This window comes from Danio rerio, chromosome 4 (genome assembly GCF_052040795.2).
Source record: "Danio rerio strain M-AB ecotype USA chromosome 4, GRCz13ab, whole genome shotgun sequence".
NCBI lineage: Eukaryota > Metazoa > Chordata > Actinopteri > Cypriniformes > Danionidae > Danio > Danio rerio.
In genome coordinates this window covers 60,773,833-60,796,341 of record NC_141024.2, presented here as the reverse complement: position 1 = coordinate 60,796,341, position 22,509 = coordinate 60,773,833, and the positions used below count along the sequence as shown (strand labels likewise).

Sequence of the window (22,509 nt, the reverse complement as noted above, 5' to 3'; positions counted from 1 at the left end):
TGACACCTGTTTATAACACAGAAGAAGTGGAGGAGCGGACGTTCACACGCTTGTTGCTAAATTTACTGGTGACTCGAACAAGCATGGATGGTTCAAGCAGCAGCTCCTGCTCTAGTGATGAAGAAATGATTAGTGTTCACAGAGCAATAAGCAGCTCCACGTTCATATCGCCTCTGGGCATCTTCTTCAATGTGCGCTCGCATTGACAGTTTTGTGCTTGAGCGCCTCCAAGTGCTGTTTATGGTAACTTCAGCAGCCTTGTGCACATGAACTAAAGTGCAGATCTGATTGGTGGAGAAGGTTTTGACGCCGTGCGTCAAAACAAAAAAACGAGCATGAGGCGTTTTTTAAAAAATGCCACTTTTGCGCCTGGCGTTTTGCGCGTTGGTGTGCACAATCACATTGACGCCCTTTATTTAGTCACGAGGCATTAAACGTCGACGGAAAACGCGAGAAAAAAACATCTCGGTGTGCATGGGCCTTTAGATTTGGAAATAAGATTACAAATTTCTGAAGTTGTAGGGAGTTGAAAAGAGGAGAATAAAATTTCAAATTGTGGAAGTTCAGATGTGATGCTTGGAAAGGATTGTGAACCAAGATGATGGTGAGTATTTAATATTTTTTAATTAAAAAAGGTCATGTACTGTACTTAAGTACTAAAAGGCAGTATCTGTACTTTACCGGAGTATTGTTTTTTTCTCTTACTTACACTTTTACTTCAGTACATATTTTCGATGAGTTTAATACTTTTACTCCGATAAACTTTTAATTTGCTGCATCGTTACTCATTACTAGGGGTGCCAAAATGATCGGTATTGGTTCAGTAATAGATCATAACTGGTTATTACGTACTGACGTCATTCATCTCCTATGCGCGATGTCGCAATACTAGGATGGAGGCGAGGGCAATTGAAGGCTGCACAGCACACGAGCCACTATTTCACTATACGGAGAAATGCTGTAAAACTTCATCTCTGCCTCTCTCTCACTTTGTAAATTTGACCTGTTGTGCTGAAATTTCCTCTCCTCTTATCTGTTTAAGCAATAATATTGGATCCAGACACGAGTGTGCCTTTGGTGCGAGTTTTCTCCACTACGTCTATTATGGATTATATTATATAAATACTGGCACTCTTACTCATTGTATTAATATTAATCACTGAAGGGTTCATAATTATGCTTCAGTGCATTACGTTACTGTAGTGATGACGTCATGTTGTTTACGTGCTTAACGTCTCCACGTTATACTGTTGATAAACAGAAGTGTTACCGTCTCGTGGTCATGCTGTACAGAGAGAGCATGTGAAAGTGTGTAATAAAAGACGGGGATGAAACGATTCGTTCTGTCTAGTGCTTAAGCTACGCACTCCAAGCTCAACAGGTTATGGGCCCAGGCAGCGAGACTAGCGATCGTTTTCAAGAAAGCAAAGTTAACGCGACGTATTCAGGTGCAAAGTTAGGAAAGATGGTAAGCAGAGCGGGAGGATATCTAGCGCCGCAGTTTATGTTCGATGGATCAGAAGAAAAATTTGATCTATGGGAGACGAGATTTCTAGGATATTTACACACTCTGAAGCTAAAAGAAACTATACTGCATCAGCCTACTGATGCTGAAGCGGAGCAACTACATGAGGACAGGCGGAAAAACACTGATTGTTATGCTGAACTGATCGATGATAAAAGCCTTTCACTAGTAAGACACAATGCTGCCAATGACAGGAGCCCTAAAAATACTGAAAGAGCTTTATTCAGGCAAAAGTAAACCACGCATAATAAACATGTACACAGCATTGACTAACCATAGCGATGGTTCTCCGAGGACTACCGGATTCGTTTAAGCCACTAGCCATCCACATAACACAAAATGAAGACGATGTCATGTTTACAGTAAAGAAGTAAAGTAAAGAAGTTTATGAGGAGACAGAGAAAATGAAAGTTGCAACTACAGACAATGTGATGAAGACCTGCACGAGACAAGGGCAAAGCTTTTACAAACCCCACACAAAAGATAGAAAAGATGAAGATAAAAATATAATATGCTACAAATGTTTTTATTGTTTTTGTTTATTTTATATGGCACCAGTGCTCAAGGACCCTTTACAGACAGTAAAAAAAGAAGAAAAGCAAAAACCTTAAGAAGGTAGAGAAAAGGGAGACTAATAATACAACTAATATTAATAACATATCAATAACTCCTCTCACTTTAAACTTTTACCTTTTAGAGCTTGTTCTTGTTGGCACAATATGGGTTTATTACATGTAGGCTATGAATCAGATTATAAAGAATGATTAAAAACATGCTTTTTCTTTGTTGCATCCTATCCGTAAGGTGTTTTATTTATTTATTTATTTATTTATCTATTAATTTATTTATTGAATTTTTTAAATAAAAAAAACAAGCCCTACAAATAGCTTCATCTAAATTATTGGTTCGCCTTTCTCGTTCGGCACGAATCCAAAATGTTCCCAAATTGGCAATGTAACAGGTTTTCCAACAAGTTTCATGGCTGAATTTGAACTCGCTGAATCGCCTTTAACATTATATTCATAAATGTAGTCCTTGGCAACATTTGTGACAAAAAAAGAAGCCCGGCATTCTTTTTTATGTCACTGGAAAACGACTGAATCAGCTGGTGTGCGCGAGTCATGTTGCTGTCATATTCAAGATCTGTGAAGTAATACAGCTCTGGATGTAACAGCGACCACAAGTCTCCTTCATAATTAAAAGTTTGCCATAGTCGCCTTGACAACCCAAACACTGCTGTCACTCAACAGAAACCCTGCAGTGTTTTCATTTGATTGAAGAATAAAAAAGACGAGACTGAAGTAAAACGCTTTTTCCCGCTCGAGCACACAGCACGCAACAGCAAAACACTCGCGGTCGTTAGTAAACCATTTAACAGACGCCCCTTATGCAGCCAAACTTTAAAAATATATAAAGTATATTTTTTGATCGTTTAACTGATTCCATTAATCGGTTACAAACGCACTCTTTCGGTTAACGGTTAATCGGTTATTTTGAGGATCCCTATAATTAAACCGTATATGCAGGCTCTGAATTTTTTTTTTCCCCTCATGGCCGCACGCCGGAGATCCGGCATGGTGCCGGAATACTTTAAGCCCTGAATAACAGTAGTAAAGCAAGGTACACTGCAAATTTTAGATAGTAGATTAACCTACCTTGGAGTTAAAATTAACACTCCCTCAGAGTTTATATGGGAATCATTATAAGTGTTAAAAATAACACTTTTAAAAGTGTTAACATTGTCAACACCAAGAGAGTGTTAATTAGCAAACTCTTATTGTGTAAAATATCTGTTAAATTTCCGAAAAAATACCAGCAGCTGTGGTTGCCAGAATCTTTTTTATATAACTGTATAAATTTACGAAAATTAATCATATTTCATGAACTAACACATTGTTTATTTTACGAAATCATAGCTTAGTGCACAAAAATGTAAAGTCTTTAGATGCAATAATGTTTTCATGTGTGATTGCAATTAGCAAACAGATTTTGACTGCATTAGTAACTACACAGTTACCTTTAAACAAAAGAAGATGCAGCATAACATCAGATTTTCTCAGTTCATCTTGGACTTGAACAGAGACGCTATTATCCTCCACAAAATGGTGACACAAAAACTGTTTAGCTGTTTTTCTTTTTTTTTTTTTTTTTTTTTTACATTTTTAGATTTTACGGAAAAATACCAGCAGCTGTGGTTGCCAGTAATCTGCTGTTTTTAACATTCATAAATTCAGTTTACAGAATATTTCTGTTAAAAGCACATTCAACAGTCTGTATTTTTATCGATCTCACACTGCAAATTTTAGATTTGGTAGATTTAACTACCTTAGAGTTAAAATTAACACTCCCTCAGTGTTTATATGGGAACCACTATAAGTGTTAAAATAACATTTTTGAAAGTGTTAAATTTTTTAACACCCAGAGTGTTAATTAGCAAACTCCTATTGTGTAAAATATCTGTTAAATGTATGTCAAATTACTGGCAGCAGTGGTTGCCAGTAATCTGCTGTTTTCAACATTTTACATTCGTAAATTCAGTTTCCAGAATATTTTTGTTAAAAACAAATCCCATAGTCTGTATTTTTCATTCGAACACACGTAAGCCTTAAATTCCACAGCAAAATCCTCACTAGTGTCCTCACTACAGAGGGCTGAACACTCAGACAGTGATAAAGTTAATGAGACAATTAAGTGTCTAATTAAAGGAGGATTGAGAATTGTTGACGAACAACTGTTAACAAGCAGAATCACTGAAGGACAGAAAAACACAAGCCAAAACCAAAGATGAAATCAACTGAGAAAAAAAAACTCTAAATAAAATAATAATCAATAAAAATAAAACAAATTACACAATAAAAAATGTTATTTTTCAACATCTTTAAAACAACTCATCACATTAAACAACTTATCATGGAGCTTCACTTATTACTGACCTTTGGCTTTATTTCTGTCATGTGAACAAAAGCTCTTAATGAAATTTCTAAAGTTCATTGAAGTCACCATGATGGAGGACAGAGTCTGCTTTAGTCAGGCTCTTCAACTTCTTGCTATAAATGTCTTTTATTTTGGCTGCTATAGTTAGTGTTAATTACACTATTTAAACATATAGCATGGAAAGCTGAAAGAAAATTATAGTGTCAGTCTGAAGAGATTATTAATGATATCATATCCATCCTTTCCTGCTTGTTTTCTATTTCAGTATCATATTAGTTATGTGTGAGAAATAAATAATATACATAAATGAAACAACTGAAGCTCCAATAAAATAAAAACAATATTTACAATGAGAATGTTTGATCTATGGCAGATCTCAAAAACACTCAGACATCAATAATTAGTCTTTGAATCTCAATGATGGTCACAAACAAAAAAATAAAAATCAAGTTAAAAAAAACACTACTGAAATATCACCTCCCAAAAATAACACAAAATAAAGGAAAAGAAAGAGATTGTAAGAACATAAAGCTGCATAATTTATTCATGCTGCAATGCATGCTGGGAGCTTTGTACTATGCTGGCACCCAGCATGCATTGCGGCATGAACCATGCAGCTTTTTTTTTTAGCAACCACGGTTGAGGTTCATGTCCTGATTCTTGATGTCTGTGTGTCATAAAGAGCAAGCTGGAGCTTGAATGTTTAGTGCATGACACTCTATTTATTAATTGCATCCTAATTGTTTGTTGAATTTTCTATGAAGAGCAGCAGACTGCCAGTAGTATTGTCCCATGCAGATTTAATACAATTATATTTGCATATTTTTATGAATCAACTTATTAAACACCTGAAATTGAATCTATAACAATTAAGCATAAACAGTATAGTTTCTCTTGACCTTTCTTGCTATAGCTAATGAGTTTCAGAAACACAACTATAGCAGTCAGAAACATTAGGATATAAGAGTAAAGCTTCAAGAGCTCAAATAAGCAGCCTCTGATCTCTATGATGGTGAGGTCAAATGAAATATTTTTAATTAAAAAAAAATAAACCTCTGTTCATTGTCAAATATTCTTACAGAAATGAAGTCAAACTGTAATCAGTGAAGCTGCTAATGCTATTATTTAATGGAGTTGTTTAATCCTCTGTTTTAATTCAGTTGGTTTGGTGTGAGGCTGTGTCTGTAGTTTTATTTCTTCCTTCAATTTCTTATTCCTTCAGTGATTGTGCTTGATAACAGCAGGTGTTCAACAGCAGGTGTCTGAATTCACTTATTTGTGGTCATTCCCTTTGTCTAGTGGACTAAACTAATTGACTAATTTAAGGGCCAGGTGAATGAGGGTGTGGTGAGATTTCAGACACTCTGATTAGTTTCTCAAATACAAGGGTTTTCTACAAAGGTAGATACATGTTACTCTGTATGACAAGGAGGCAAATCAGCTTCTAACGCCGAGAGGGTTATTTTACCTTTATCTAACTCTAGAATTTTAACACTTTACTCTGAATTACCACAACACTTGAAATTTAACACCAATGAATTTGCTGTGTACAATGGCCAGAAAGTAATTAATTTTACTTTAAGCCCTGAATAACAGTAGTAAAGCATGGTATAGTTACTTTGCATTGCAAGACAAAAGACACGTTTTTATTCACTCACCTTTTTTAGATCATTTGTTTCATCTGTTGTCTTGTATAGCTGCATTGCAAAAAAAGCTCTTCTTCTAGTCATTTAGTCTCGTTTCCAGTCATGAATATCTAAAAATCCTAAATCAACACTAGACAAGAAAAATGGCATGAGCGAATGAAGTAAAGCTTAAAACTTCTGTTTGAGATTATATCTCATTAAGATTATTTTTTTACACAATTAGCAAATAATTTAACTTGTTTTAAGCAAATGATCACTTCATTTTTAGATGAATTTCTTTTTCAGAAAACAAGACATAATTTTTTATGCTATTTCATGTGTCTTGTATAAATCTATCTAAAAATTTACATGTTTGGATTGAAAACAGGACAAAACTAGTAAGTTTTTATTTTTATTATTGTTATTATTAATTATATTATAACAGCTCAAAGGTGAGCTTTTTTGAATAAAGGGTTGAAAATGAATGCTTTTCTTTTTTTTTTTAATATCCGATTCATCAATTAATCAAAAAAATTATCGACAGATTAATCGATTATTAAAATAATCGTCAGTTTCAGCCCTAATATATACCTTTACTATTAAGTGCCTATACAGTGAATTAAAATGGCATCAAATTACAGCAGGTGAATGTCAACATTACTTTGATTAAGCATGAAATTAAGACTTAGCCTGAGAGTTAACCTGCCCTGGACAAGGTTTCCCAGCAGAGTTGCCAGAGTAACTGAGTTTGAACTATCGTAGATTTGATTTATGAAACTGATTCAGCCATTAATAAACCTGACATATCCAAAATAAGCCTGGCTTTTTCTTTAAGCTTGGTAAATGGAACAGAGCCCTGGTATAGCATGAGCAGTGTGGAACGTGATTACAGATAACCCCGGATTCTCTTCATCCAGGGTTAAAATGACCCAGGGTTAACAATTTAAAGTGTGAAAAGCCCTAAAAATACTTGGCATCCGCTCTCAGGATTAACAGAGCACAATGACAAACAGCAACAATTGTCAATCATGTCATAGTTGTGACCTAATCTCATGCTTTTGTTTTAGAACTTCAGTTTTCTATTGGGGAAATGATCAGGAATAATAACCTGCAGAAAACAGTCACACTACTTGCTCTACAAACAGGTGTGTTCATCAGTATACACACAAAGAAAAATAATAAAATGAGAAAATATGACTTTGCAACATCAAGCAGCATTAGGCATGGGCCAGTATAAGATTCTGACGGTATGATAACCTAAAATAAATTTTCTTCTCAGAAACTTATAAAATATTTTGGAGCAGTAAACATGTCAGGCTAAATCATTCAAACGAATCACAGATTTCTTTACGATTTAAAACGGCATCTTTGGATATCTTTTCTGCAGGAGATACTGTTGTCCTAAAAAACTTTACAAAAAAAAAGGTACAGCAGAAAATGTTGGCAGTTTTAAAACCTTGACTTTTCCAAACTGCAGTAAACCTTGAACATGGTTATCGCCCCATGCCTAAGAAGCATAACTCTGATTTTAGGATCTAAAAATGAATTCTTTAAAAAAAGTCTCAAGCAAAAAGATTCCAATGGCGCCGCCTGCTGGTGTATAAAGAATATGGTCAATATTCTCAGACTGTTCAATGTTTTATAACTAATCACTTAAGTGTCCATTTCATTCAGCGTATTTAATACTGGGGGTATCCACAATTTTTGACATACTTTAAACCAGTGTTTCTGCAGGTTTTACCAAGTTAAATTTAAGACTTTTTATGACATTTTTAAGACCATTATGAATGAAATTTTAGGCTCATGAAGGTCTAAAGGCTAAATAACTTTTCAAATGGCTCAGATAAAAAAAGATTTTTATTTGCCCGTCCAAAAAAATATTATAATTTAAAACATTTAATAATACAATAATAAATTAATAATATTTTTAAATTATTTTAGATATTTCTTTGAAAAAAAATTAAATATTGTGTAAAAACAAGCAAGCTCTACTTGTATTCAAACATAAACATTCTTCATAATCATAAAAAAATGGACAAATGTTTTAAAAGTTTAAAAAACTACAATAAACTAAATCTGTGCACAATAATCTGTCCAGGTCGATGTCCTCAGCAGTAAATACATGGAGCACATTTAAACAAATGTTATTGTAAGGAAAATAATTAAAACAGATAAATTAGAGTGAAAATGACATTTTTTAATAAAAAGTTTAAAGATTTATTTAGGTGGATTGTTGGTGATTGTATGGGTTTTGGCCAGATTGGGTAACAAAACATGAACAAAGGAAAATGAAGACTTGTTTAAAAAAGATTTAAGACCTACAACACAATATGTCAGTAAATTTAAGACTTTTTAAGGCTTAAAATGTTGAGTCTTCTATGAGAATACTGTAGGTGAAATATCACCAGCTCAGTTAAACCTTTTTAAATTGATTGTATTTATTTATTTAATAAAGTGCCAGTGCTCAAGGACGCTTTACAAACAGTAGAAGAACAAGAAAAGCAATAACCTTAAGATAGAGGTAAAGTTGGTTTTATATTCACACATTCAGACTTTCCCCTTAGTAATAAAATTTTAAAAGTATTATTTGCAAACTTTAAATAGTGAAATCATATAAGCAGCAAAAGACTATCAAAGTACATCATTGTTCACAGTCAAATAAACAGTGTTAATGTTGTTTTCAAGTCATACTTGCGTGCTAATTTCGATCGAATATTCAAAGTAACATGGTAAACAATATAGAGACTTCTAAATGAACAAATGTGCCAATATAAAACCAACTTTACCTTTATAACCTTAAGCAGGTAGAGAAAATGGGAGACTAATAATACAAAAGACATGAGAACAAGTGACAAAAGAAACTTATTTCGGTCTTTCAATGAGTGCTCGTGTGCGTTTAGGAGAACTAGGCAGCACACTCAGGTTTGCAAGATGGATTTAATTTAGTATTTCTATTATTAAAATATATCTGAATGAGGATCAAATGACTGAGTTGGTGTTTGAGAATGAAAATCAACCTGTTTGTTCCTGCAGATCTTCCTGTTTGACTGTGAATGTTTCTTCAATCTTCACATCTTCACTCTCCTCTTTAATAAACGCCATCTTTATAACAGTGTGGACATCAGTCGCTTCAGCAGGAGTTTTTCTCTGTGTTTGGACACTTTATCCTGCTTAAAATGAACAAAACAATAAAAATGTCCTGTTTAAAATAAATAAAACAATGAAGAGAAACAAAATAACTTCTCTTTAACACTTGCTTCAACAGTTTCTATTAATGAGAGTAATTAACAAAAAGAAATCAGGTAAAACGTTTCTTTAAAACAGTGGTTCTCAAAGTAAGGGTCGGGACCCCCTGATGGGTCATAGAGGTAAAGTTGGTTTTATATTCACACATTTGTTTATTTAGAAGTCTCTATATTATTTACCATGTTACTTTGAATATTTGATTGGAATTAGCATGCAAGTGTGGCTTGAAAACAGCATTAACACTGTTTATTTAACTCTGAACAATGTTGTACTTTGATAGTCATTTGCTGCTAATATGATTTCACTGTTTAGAGTTTGCAAATAACACTTCTATGAAATTATATTATTAAGGGGAACGTCTGAATATAAAACCAACTTTACTTCTATAGATAATTGAGGTAAAGTTGGTTTTATATTTGGGTGTTCAGACATTTCCCTTAATAATAAAATTTCCTAAAAGTATTATTTGCAAACTCTAAATGTGGAAATCATATTAGCAGCTAATAATTACCAAAGTACAGCATTGTTTACAGTAAATTAGATAGTGCTAATGTTGTTTAGAAGTCATACTTGCATGCTAATTCTGACAGAATATTTTCAGGAACATGGTAAACAATATAGAGACTGCTAAATAAATTGTTATTTTTGGGATTGCGGGCTGAAAAGTTTGGGAAACGCTGCTTTAAAACTCGCATTACACACAAACAAAAGCCCTCGGTTACTGAGAATAAAATAGTACTACGCTGTACAAAGGGTTTAAATAATATTTCCAACAGCAGGTACATAATTTAGTATCGGACAAAAAACCTGAAACTTTAATTAAATCGGGTTATATCCGTAAACATTTAAAAACACAAACCTTTCTCCAGTTGAATCACAGCGCTGAAGCGGCGCCACCTGATGACGTCACACACCACGCCAAAATAAAAGTTTTTTTTTGTTTAGTTTTTTTGCCACTTACTGTTGCAGTCATGACTTATTAATACATTTCTCCCATGTTTTTCACTTTATACTATTTCTGCTCTCTCTCTCTTTCTCTCTCTCTCTCTCCCTCACATTGTAGGTGTTTTATTGGCGTGACAAATAACTGTACATTCATATTGGCAAAAGCAGTGCAACGACACTGCGTAAAAACAAGACAGTGCAAAAAGAGCAGTAGTGCAAAAAAATATGGATATAAAATATAATACAGATAAAACGCAGAAATAAATAAAATAAAAATAGATAAATAAAAATAAAAAGATTGATAAAATAAAAAATATTAATAAAAATTAAAATAGATTAGATCTCTCTCACAAACACACACTTTAGTATTTAAAGTTGATCAAAACCTTTAATCTAAACATTTTAAGACAATTTTGAGAAACTTGTTTTATCCAGTTCATGAGGACTTGCATGTCTACAACACATTACTTCCTATTAATATCTAAGTCCAAATCTCATCCTCGTAATTATGACCCCTTATTTTCTTTTCTATTTTTACAACTTCATAGGCCTATATAGTGTTTCTTATTGTTTCAAATGAATTGTCGTCTCTTATTAGCTGTGTTCCACGATTTTCTGCCATTCTTTAGCAATATCTTCAGTAATAATATTTCATTTACCCTTACTTACAGAAGCATTAAAGGGGTAGTTCACATAAAAAAAAAAAAAACATTTCTGTCATTTACTTATCCACTACTTGAGCCAAACCTGTTTGAGTTTCTTCTGCTGAATGCAAATATAGAGAATAGGCTACAGTGTCAAAAAGCAGCCACTATATGGTTCAACAGCTCCTACTTTGGACATGGCTGCTTTTTTCAACATTTTCTGGCACACAAAATGTTCTTGGAACTCGATTACAATTGAACCACTAAAGTCACGTCACAGGTTTTGACAATGTTTTTGGTTCCTTTTCCAGAAAAAACTGTCAAACCCTTTGAGCATCTCGGGACTCTTGCTGTCTATGACAGACGAGGGAGCCAAAGTTCTCAGGGGATTGAAACAACAGATAGAGTGACAATCGCTCAAGAGGCACATCGCACTGCTTTTTTAAAATTTATTTATTAATTTTTTTATTGCAATAACAACTGGCCATTACAACAAATAGAAATACAGAAACTGATAACCGTGTGATATTACTCATATATTCATTCATTTTCTTCACAGCTTAGTCCTTTTATTAATCTGGGGTCACCACAGCAACTCCACACAGAAATGCCAACTGACCCAGTTGAGGCTCGAACCAGCAACATTCTTGCTGTGAGGCGATCGTGCTACCCACTGCAACACTGTGACGCCTCACATCTGTGTAATTATTTGAGGTATTAAACTGGTATTGGTGAAGAACTATGCTTACTAAAAGGCACCATTCAGATGTAATGATCTGGGCAACCAAGCATGTATTGTTATAGATACCTTAGCTTATTTGTCTTAAGAGATGTTAGGCAGGTCCTGTTCATGTAATTTGGTTAGGTTAGGTTACCTGTTAACAGGTTTCATATATGTAAAACGATCCTATTCAGTTAATGGTCTGACCTATTAGGCAGCTATTAATAAAGATGACTGCACATGATGATGAGCCATTTATTTAAATGAATATGTGACACAGATATTTAAATTTCATTGTTGCAAACAAGTTACAGGAGTAAGTGCAGTTGTTGTTGTATGTGATGTTCACCACTGTAATTACATCAAAGTGAAACAGAAGTCTGAGAAATGCTGTAGTTGGTGTAGGTGGAGCAGGTTAATCACATGAAAAGTTCTGCATTGTGTAGATATAAAGTGAACTCTTGTCATTGAATTACCCTGTATAAACTGCCTATACAATAATTTAATTTGTGACGTAATTATTTTCTAATTATAAATATATAGCTGCATGACAGATTTAATAGTGGACTCCACAAAGGTAAGACGGTCCGTGTATCATCCGTTCATTTGATTATTCCTTTTATTACGGAAAACGAAACATCAGAAAAACGATGAATATTTCGTTTTTCTGTTTATTCTGTAGGCAGAAAAAACGGAAACTCATCTGTTATTCTGCTTATTAACTTAAAACGAAATATTAAAACAAACACAAAACCAAAACGAAATAATGAGTCAAAAAATGGTCCGTGTACGGTCCGTGTACGTTTTGTTCATTTGTTTTCCATTTTCAAACGGAATAAAGGAAATGGAGAAAACGGCCGTTTTTCCGTTTTTATTTTGCTCACGAGAAAACGAAAAAACGAGATTTTGGCTGGATTTTCGTTTTTTGGTTTAGGGTAGGAAAACGGATAAAAGACTTTAAAATTCATTTTACACATGTAGGCGGTGCTGAAACGCCCACTTTCCTCTAATTGGTCAACCAAATCTGCGCTCGTGACGTCACCCTCAAAATAAAAGCCTTACACGAAGGCTTTTAATTATTATTATTTAATTATATATATAAACAAAGTTTACATATTCTATCATTTGAACCACACACAGTTAGCAGGCTTACATTCATTGCGTATGTATAAATTAAATAAAAACGTAAATCAGCAGTATTCTTAGACATTTGTCATTAAAATAAGGTCATAGTTCACTGCCAAACTTCTTGCTGCTGTGCACCTGATGCAGAGCAAAGATAGCCATTTCCGAGGAGCACCTGGTTTGCATGAATGTTTCAGAGCAAGGGCTTTATAGTAATAATAATAATAATAATAATAATAATTATTATTATTATTATTATTATTATTATCATTATCAGTTACTAGTGTTTTTATTGTTTGGTGTGTTTTTTTTTCTTTTTAATAGTTGTTACCAGAACCAGAATAAGAACACTTTGGGCCCTGCTATAAAAACAAAGGGTACCATTTGTTTTCATTTATTTCTTCCTATTTTAATTATATATTGTAATTATTTATTTGATAATTAATACTATTTTATTGCAACGCCAAAGTAGGCCTGTCTTATTATTTTTTTATTATTAAATTTGCTGTTATTGTAGGCTAGATGGCAGGCTTTAAATATTTTAAATAACATTTACTCATAACCTTACTAATTCGAGAGCCGAACCTAAAAAAGTTTAAGTGCAATAAGCCTGCACAATAAAGGGAGCCGCAATGCATATTTCTAGCGCATTCTTTCACTCAACAATTATTGCTGGAATAATGAAATAAATTTCAAATTAACTAATTAAACACATTATAGTTGATAAAAAAATGTGTCTAGTAGTTCCGACAAACAGATGAGCTCGCTACATGTGCGTTGCGCTAATAATTTGACATTTGCTCTTCTTGAGAAAGTGCTACAGCGGGCCCTGCTATTTCACATATAAGGTTAGTGATACGTATTTTAAATTAGTATTGCACATTATTCATTCATTTTCTTGTCAGCTTAGTCCCTTTATTAATCTGGGGTCGCCACAGCGGAATGAACCGCCAACTTATTTAGCAAGTTTTTATGCAGCGGATGCCCTTCCAGCCACAACCCATCTCTGGGAAACATCCACATACACAAACACTTATACAGTAAGGACAATTTAGCCTACCCAATTCACCTGTACCGCATGTCTACTGTGGGGAAAACCGGAGCACCCGGAGGAAACCCACGCGAACACACTACACTACTGAATTAGACACAGAATCTCAAAAAAAAACTTGATGCTTATTTACATTATCTAAAGTCATTTCTTAAGAGGTAGGATCTGTTGTTGTATTATATATTTTCGTTTTAATATGCAAATAATTTTCTTTAATTTGTAATAGGTCCCTCCTGCATAAAATAACCAGCCTTTGTATTCAATATGTTTGTAAATTGTCCATCCAGTTTGACGCAAGCAAGCTAAACAACATTTTGGCCTGTTTTGCTTATTAAATGAGTGATTTTCACGGAGAAACAAATCATCCATCCACACAGTTTTGTATAGGACCTGTGTGAACAAAAATATACACTTCATCATAGCCTATGGGAAAATGTATCTGTTTAGAACCAAGTTTGTGTTGTATAATTAAAAATATTAAAAATACAATAATAAAAAAAAGGAATAATATTTGAAGTGCAATGCTTCAAAGATTCAATACGCTGCATGCAGAGCCAAAACAAAAACTGGTTTGTTTGTTTAATAAAATAATAATATGAAATTAAAGTGAAATAGTTCCATAACCTGTATTATAACTGTAGTCACTCTAGATGACAAATCATCAGTTGCGCCGGTCAGTTTCACTTTTAATCAAGAATGTGCCAGAACCAAACGAGAATATTTATAGATTACCTCGGAATGAGACCTCGGTCTGTGAAGGATGCAGAACACAGAAACTCGTTGAGAATGGAGATGCATGTTAGATGTTTTATATCCCTTTAGATATTGTAAATAAACAACTAGTTTTTATAGAGATTGTGTCATGTCTTTTCTTTGACGCACGCGCTGAACAGCCTGTAGCCTAAATAATAGTTTAGATTTTATAACATATAATGTTCCATTACTTTAAATGTATAATGTTTTTTAATATTTATGAATTATATAAAATATATAGTTTATATATGCGCTCTGATCATTCAAGGATCATAATGCGTTGCATATTATTGTTATTCTTCATTAGGCTTGATCCGTAAATTGTGTATTTTATAAACTGATCGTTTATAAGGACTAAGGTATTAATAACTGTAATTCCTCGAATGGAAAAGTCTTGATTAAAGAAAAAGAGAACTTAATTCGACATATGCATATAGTGCGCTTATTTCTGCGCGCATCGCGCGCTTTACCGAATTACCTTTTTTATTTTTTATGCACTATAAATGCATCTGGCAGCACCGAAAAGAGCAAAAGCCAAGTTATTAGCGCAGCGCACAGACAGCTAGCTCGTCTAGTCTGAACCAGGGGTTTTCAAACTATCCATTGCACACCGATCCCATTGCATTTTATTTAGGATAAACCACTTATTTAAAATTAATTAATTAAAAGGTGCGTACTCTCCAATACACCACTGTAGTGTCATAATATTTAATAATTATAATTAAGATAGACACCTGACCTCCATTTAATAAACAATTTATTTGACATCCTCTGTTAATTTGAAGTTTAAAGTTTAAATCATTTATGTTAAACTTAAATTATTTAAAAACTTAAAAAGACTTAAATTTAGTCATTTAAGACATTTTAGGTCATAAGTTTACATACATTGACCGTTGCATTTAGTAGGCCTATTCTGGTCTAAATAAGCTTTTTGCATCTTAGGTGTTTACACACAAATTAAGCAGTTTATACGTACATTTAATGTTACTTTGAAATTACTTTTGATGCAATAAATAATCCTAAATAGTTGAAAGTGTTAACATATTCTTGAAATGTAGTTATTTTATAACTATGAAATTTATTACTAAACAAAGTGAATCATTATGAATTTGCCAAGAAATAATCCACTTTACCACCGTACAGCCATGCCCCACACTCACTAGAACGGTAGAACCTGGACTGTATATGTTCTGTATGTAAAATAGAGAAAATAAGCAAGAGGCGCTTTCAGTCTCATGCAGCCTTAGTGAAATATAGCGCGTCACAGCAATGAACTAAAAATAAAACCACCCTTGAAATGCTGGCGATCTTAATTTTTTCAGCCTACACTGACTAAGAATAATGTTGCACTATTTTATTAACAAATAATTAGAATGTTTTTTTTCCTTCAACACATTCATCATTACTTTTGCCTGTGCAAGTTTTTTTGCGCGCGCTTGAGCGCGAAGGCATCTATTTTCAGGTGCAAGATGCCACTTTGGGTGGCACCAGCACACTCTGCCACACCTGTGGCTATGTCCCTGCCACAATAATAATAACAACAACAACGACAAAATAATAACAAAAAATAATAATAATAAGACAGGCCTACTTTGACGTTGCAATAAAAAAGTATTAATTATCAAATAAATATTTACAATAGGCTAAAGGCATATATTAAATTAAAATAGGAGAAAATCCAATAGAAACAAAAGGTACCATTTATTATAGCCCCATGCAGGGTCCAATGTGTTCTTACAACCATTGAATAACTAAGTAAACAATAATAATAACAATACTAATAATAATAGGCCTAATAATAATAATAATAATAATAATAATAATAATAAATTATTATTTTATACAGAGTAGGCTATTATTTAGGCCTACAATAGCTCTGAAACAATCATGTAAACCAGGTGCTCCTCGGAAATGGCTATCTTTGCTCAGCATCAGGTGCACAGCAGCAAGAAGTTTGGCAGTGAACTATGACCTTATTTTAATGACAAATGTCTAAGAATACTGCTGATTTACGTTTTTATTTAATTTATACAAACGCAATGAATGTAAGCCTGCTAACTGTGTGTGGTTCAAATGATAGAATATGTAAACTTTGTTTATATATATAATTAAATAATAATAATTAAAAGCCTTCGTGTAAGGCTTTTATTTTGAGGGTGACGTCACGAGCGCAGATTTGGTTGACCAATTAGAGGAAAGTGGGCGTTTCAGCACCGCCTACATGTGTAAAATGAATTTTAAAGTCTTTTATCCGTTTTCCTACCCTAAACCAAAAAACGAAAATCCAGCCAAAATCTCGTTTTTTCGTTTTCTCGTGAGCAAAATAAAAACGGAAAAACGGCCGTTTTCTCCATTTCCTTTATTCCGTTTGAAAATGGAAAACAAATGAACAAAACGTACACGGACCATTTTTTGACTCATTATTTCGTTTTGGTTTTGTGTTTGTTTTAATATTTCGTTTTAAGTTAATAAGCAGAATAACAGATGAGTTTCCGTTTTTTCTGCCTACAGAATAAACAGAAAAACGAAATATTCATCGTTTTTCTGATGTTTCGTTTTCCGTAATAAAAGGAATAATCAAATGAACGGATGATACACGGACCTAAGACCAAAGCTTGAAATCGCATCACGTGAGTGCAAGAGACCAATAGAAGATCAAAACATGAGCTATATGGAGCAATCAGTCGCTTTTAGTATCGTCTAATTATATTGTTTTATCCCACCCTTTTTTGCAGCGCTGTACGAAGGAATTTTGCAAGCACAAACTCTAGTGTGACTGCAGCCCAATTTGCTTTCAGATTAACTATGCCCAGCTGCTATATATATGTATGTATATATATATATATATATATATATATATATATATATATATATATATATATATATATATATATATATATATATATTAAGGGTGGAGCCGAACCCGAATACGGTATTCGGAAAGGCACGAATAGCGTGTTTTTACGAATACTTATTTCGAACAAATACTTGAAAAATTATTTGTATTCGGGAGCAAGAAAAACACTATATCAAAAAGCAGCGTTTCCTCATGAGACCACAGTGCATGCCCGCGTGAGTGAGTGAGTGAGAGAGAGAGAGAGAGAGAGCGAGCGAGAGAGAGAGAGAGCGAGCGAGCGAGTGAGACGCTCAGTCGGAGGGCGGGGCGGAGGTGTCTGGCACAATCTTCTCCACAGATACAGACAGAGAAGGCTCGGCTGAGCGAAAAAAATTCTTATCTGCATCACTATTTTTGTTAAATAGATTTTTGTACCTTAATTGGGTTCCAGATGCAGTTTATAAACTTGTAGCGGAGTTTGATCGGGATCGGGAAGTTTGCAACCGGGTGCTCTGTTTACGCAACGTTAGCTCTGTTAGCGCGGTAATTTAGACAATAGACTGTTGACAGAGTAACATTAATGTTCGTTTATAAAGGTTAAAATGATGCTTGTGCTGTTGTGTCGAATAGTATGCACTTATGGGAGTTATACGGTACGTCTACATTACTGTCTTTTGCAGACAGCGAGATATATGCTATAGGCTAGTTAACCTTAGCATAGCTTCCCGTCACTTTTTATTAACTTGAAACTCCTCAAATACATTTGGGCACCCGAATAGAAAAAGAGTGAGACTGCTTCTGAGCCATTTCTTGGTCCTCCACCAGTCAAAAAAAACATGTTCTTTGTGGAAGAATTGTACAGTCAGTGGTGCTGCAGATAAAACAAACTGATACTGTAACGTTATAATGTGTGCAAAAGTGAAATCGGCAGAGATATTAAACATCTGTCAACATCTCCTATGCATAATCATTCATTTCTTTTCGGCTAAGTCCCTTTATCAATCTGGGGTTGCCACAGTGGAATGAACCACCAATTTATCCAGCATATGTTTTACGCAGTGGCTGCCCTTCCAGCTGCTACCCAGCACTGGGAAACATCCATACACTCTCTTTCACACACACACAATAGGGACAATTTAGCTTACCCAATTCACCTGTATTGCATGTGTTTGGACTGTGGGGGAAACCGGAGCACCCGGAGGAAACCCACGCCAACATGGGGAGAACCCAGTCATGGCTCGAACCAGCAACCTTCTTGCTGTGAGGCGACAGTGGTACTCACTGTGCCACTGCGCAACCTTCTATGTAATGTATTATCACATGCACTAAAAGCATCCTCTCCTGATACTGTCTGTGAACCCCCCACAAGCATCAATCCCCTCAATCAGCACAGCTATGTTCTGCTAAATCCTCCACAAGCACCAAACCATCAACACAGCCATATTCTGCCTCAGCAAGTCAGTTTCAAACATAAAAAAACAAACATACTTTGTGTCTGTTTTGTGGCAGGCAGATGACAATAGCAGGGCTGTATCTTTTAGTATTATATAGAATACTTTTGTTCTGCCAGATCCCCCAGGCAGGGTTTTATTTAGATTTATTTAGTTAATATTAGTTTTTGGAATTCTGTGCATTGGAAAGAAGTTCTTTCAGAAGAAGAACAGTTTTTTGAAGTATTATTTGTTTTTATTCTGTCTATTCAGTGTCCTTCAACAAGAACGGTGGTGGTGGGGTTCATAATATTCACAATGGTATTTTATTAGTTGTTGGTTTAACCATGGGTGAGATAATGGCTTCTATATTATTTTCTTTTCAATGACATTTCTTGTCACATGTTCAAAAACAACAGCCAATCTTGCATGTCTATAATTTATATAATGGGTATAATTAAACAATACTTTCACTATAATGTAAATTAGAAGTGTTATAGAAAAAATATTTATTTTTGCGCCATTTTGAATTTTACTCGAATACAAATACAAATACTTTTCCCCCCTCAACAAATACAAATACAAATACCGGCTGCTCCGCACATCCCTAATATATATATATATATATATATATATATATATATATATATGAGCCTACCTTAGACAGAGTGGGTACATCTAGAAGCTGCTGTGCTGTAGAAGTTTCTGATTAAAATTATGATTTGTGCCTGTACCATAACAGATCTCTCTTGTTGCGATATGTGTCTTGGTAACCTTAAATATGTTGTGTTTTTTGCGCATTGATTCAACTGCATTGAGTGAGAGAGTGCATTTTCCCTCCTTCTCCTGGTTAAGAGATAAAGCTATATAATAGAATTAGTTATATTTCAGATATTTTAAATCAATTATTAGCAACAAAAGACTAACTTCATAATGATTTTGGTGTAAAAGACTTTAATTTGAAGCAAAAAAGATGCTGGAGGACTGGATCAGATATATGGCACTGTAATCACACCTGATTGCCTCTGCAGCTTGTACATAACATTTCACAGCACCTGGAATTAACACAAATGAGTTTGAAGTTACAGTGTGTCTTATCCATTTGTGATTAATGTACAAACAATTATCTTCTAAGGCCAAAAGTAGCAAAAATGGACAGTATGTGATTGCTTTACTGTGTTAAAAAAGGTTTTGTCACAGAGTATCTTATATATGCTTTTGTGAATGTCTACACTGCAAATTTTAGATAGTAGATTTAACTACCTTGGAGTTAAAATTAACACTCCCTCAGAGTTTATATGGGAACCACTATAAGTGTTAAAAATAACACTTTTGAAAGTGTTAACATTGTCAACAGCAAGAGAGTGTTAATTAGCAAACTCTTATTGTGTAAAATATCTGTTAAATTTCCGAAAAAATACCAGCAGCTGTGGTTGCCAGAATCTTTCTGTGAAAAACATGGAAGTTTTATATAACTGTATAAATTTACAAAAATTAATCATATTTCATGAACTAACACATTGTTTATTTTACGAAATCATAGCTTAGTGCACAAAAATGTAAAGTCTTTAGATGCAATAATGTTTTCATGTGTGATTGCAATTAGCAAACAGATTTTGACTGCATTAGTAACTACACAGTTACCTTTAAACAAAATAAGATGCAGCATAACATCAGATTTTCTCAGTTCATCTTGGACTTAAACAGAGACACTATTATCCTCCACAATGGTGACACAAAAACCATTTTGCTGTTTTTCTTTCTTTTTTTTCATTTTTAGATTTTACGGAAAAATACCAGCAGCTGTGGTTGCCAGTAGTCTGCTGTTTTTAACATTCATAAATTCAGTTTACAGAATATTTCTGTTAAAAGCACATTCAACAGTCTGTATTTTTTATCGATCTCACACTGCAAATTTTAGATTTGGTAGATTTAACTACCTGAGAGTTAAAATTAACACTCCCTCAATGTTTATATGGGAACCACTATAAGTGTTAAAATAACATTTTTGAAAGTGTTAAATTTTTTAACACCCAGAGTGTTAATTAGCAAACTCCTATTGTGTAAAATATCTGTTAAATGTATGTCAAAATACTGGCAGCAGTGGTTGCCAGTAATCTGCTATTTTCAACATTTTAGATTCCTAAATTCAGTTTCCAGAATATTTCTGTTAAAAACAAATCCCATAGTCTGTATTTTTCATTCGAACACACGTAAGCCTTAAATTCCACAGCAAAATCCTAACTAGTGTCCTCACTACAGAGGGCTGAACACTCAGACAGTGATGAAGTTAATGAGACAATTAAGTGTCTAATTAAAGGAGGATTGAGAATTGTTGATGAACAACTGTTAACAAGCAGAATCACTGAAGGACAGAAAAACACAAGCCAAAACCAAAGATGAAATCAACTGAGAAAAAAAAACTCTAAATAAAATAATAATCAATAAAAATAAAACAAATTACACAATAAAAAATGTTATTTTTCAACATCTTTTAAAAAAAAACTCATCAAATAAACAACTTATGGAGCTTCACCTATTACTGACCTGTGACTTTATTTCTGTCATGTGAACAAAAGCTCTTAATGAAATTTCTGTTGTTCATTTGAAGTCACCATGATGGAGGACAGAGTCTGCTTTAGTCAGGCTCTTCAACTTCTTACTATAAATGTCTTTTATTTTGGCTGCTATATATAGTGTTAATTACACTACTAATACATACAGCATGGAAAGCTGAAAGAAAATTAAAGTGTCAGTCTGAAGAGATTATTAATGATAACATAGCCTTCCTTTCCTGCTTGTTGTAAGCTCCAATAAAACAAAACCAATATTTACAATGAGAATGTTTGATCTATGGCAGAACTCAAAAACACCCAGACATCAATAATTAGTCTTTGAATCTCAATGATGGTCACAAACAAAAAAATAAAAATCAAGTTAAAAAAAACACTACTGAAATATCACCTCCCAAAAACAACACAAAATAAAGGAAAAGAAAGAGATTGTAAGAACATAAAGCTGCATAATTTATTCTTGCTGCAATGCATGCTGGGAGCTTTGTACTATGCTGGCACCCAGCATGCATTGCGGCATGAACTATGCAGCTTTTTTTTTTTAGCAACCACGGTTGAGGTTCATGTCCTGATTCTTGATGCCTGTGTGTCATAAAGAGCTTGAATGTTTAGTGCATGACAGGTTAATTATTAATTGCATCCTAATTGATTGTTGAATTTTCTATGAAGAGCAGCAGACTACCAGTAGTATTGTCCCATGCAGATTTAATACAACTATATTTGCATATTTTTATGAATCAACTTAATAAACAACGGAAATTAAATCTATAACAATTAAGCATAAACAGTATAGTTTCTCTTGACCTTTCTTGCTATAGCTAATGAGTTTTAGAAACACAACTATAGCAGTCAGAAACATTAGGATATAAGAGTAAAGCTTCAAGAGCTCAAATAAGCAGCCTCTGATCTCTATGATGGTGAGGTCAAATGAAATATTTTTAATAAAAAAAATATAAACCTCTGTTCATTGTCAAATATTCTTACAGAAATGAAGTCAAACTGTAATCAGTGAAGCTGCTTATGCTATTATTTAATGGAGTTGTTTAATTCTCTGTTTTAATTCAGTTGGTTTGGTGTGAGGCTGTGTCTGTAGTTTTATTT

At 33.8% G+C, this 22,509-nt stretch overlaps 1 protein-coding gene across 4 annotated transcripts in view; it reads right to left on the bottom strand.

The window, feature by feature from the left end:
* The window catches only part of LOC137491074 (uncharacterized), a 31,667-nt gene extending 21,438 nt beyond the window's left edge, over positions 1–10,229 (bottom strand). For 2 of the 4 annotated variants that reach the window (XM_087250559.2, XM_088650620.1), the window contains exons 1-2: positions 10,190–10,229; positions 9,102–9,254 (exon numbers count right to left, since the gene is read on the bottom strand). In XM_087250559.2, coding sequence (XP_087106685.1) covers positions 9,102–9,186 — 85 coding nt within the window. In that variant the 5' untranslated portion in view covers positions 9,187–9,254; positions 10,190–10,229. The remainder of the gene's footprint in view (positions 1–9,101; positions 9,255–10,189) is intronic. The other 2 variants (XM_088650619.1, XM_088650621.1) reach the window with 1 other exon arrangement.
* Positions 10,230–22,509: the final 12,280 nt, after the last annotated feature.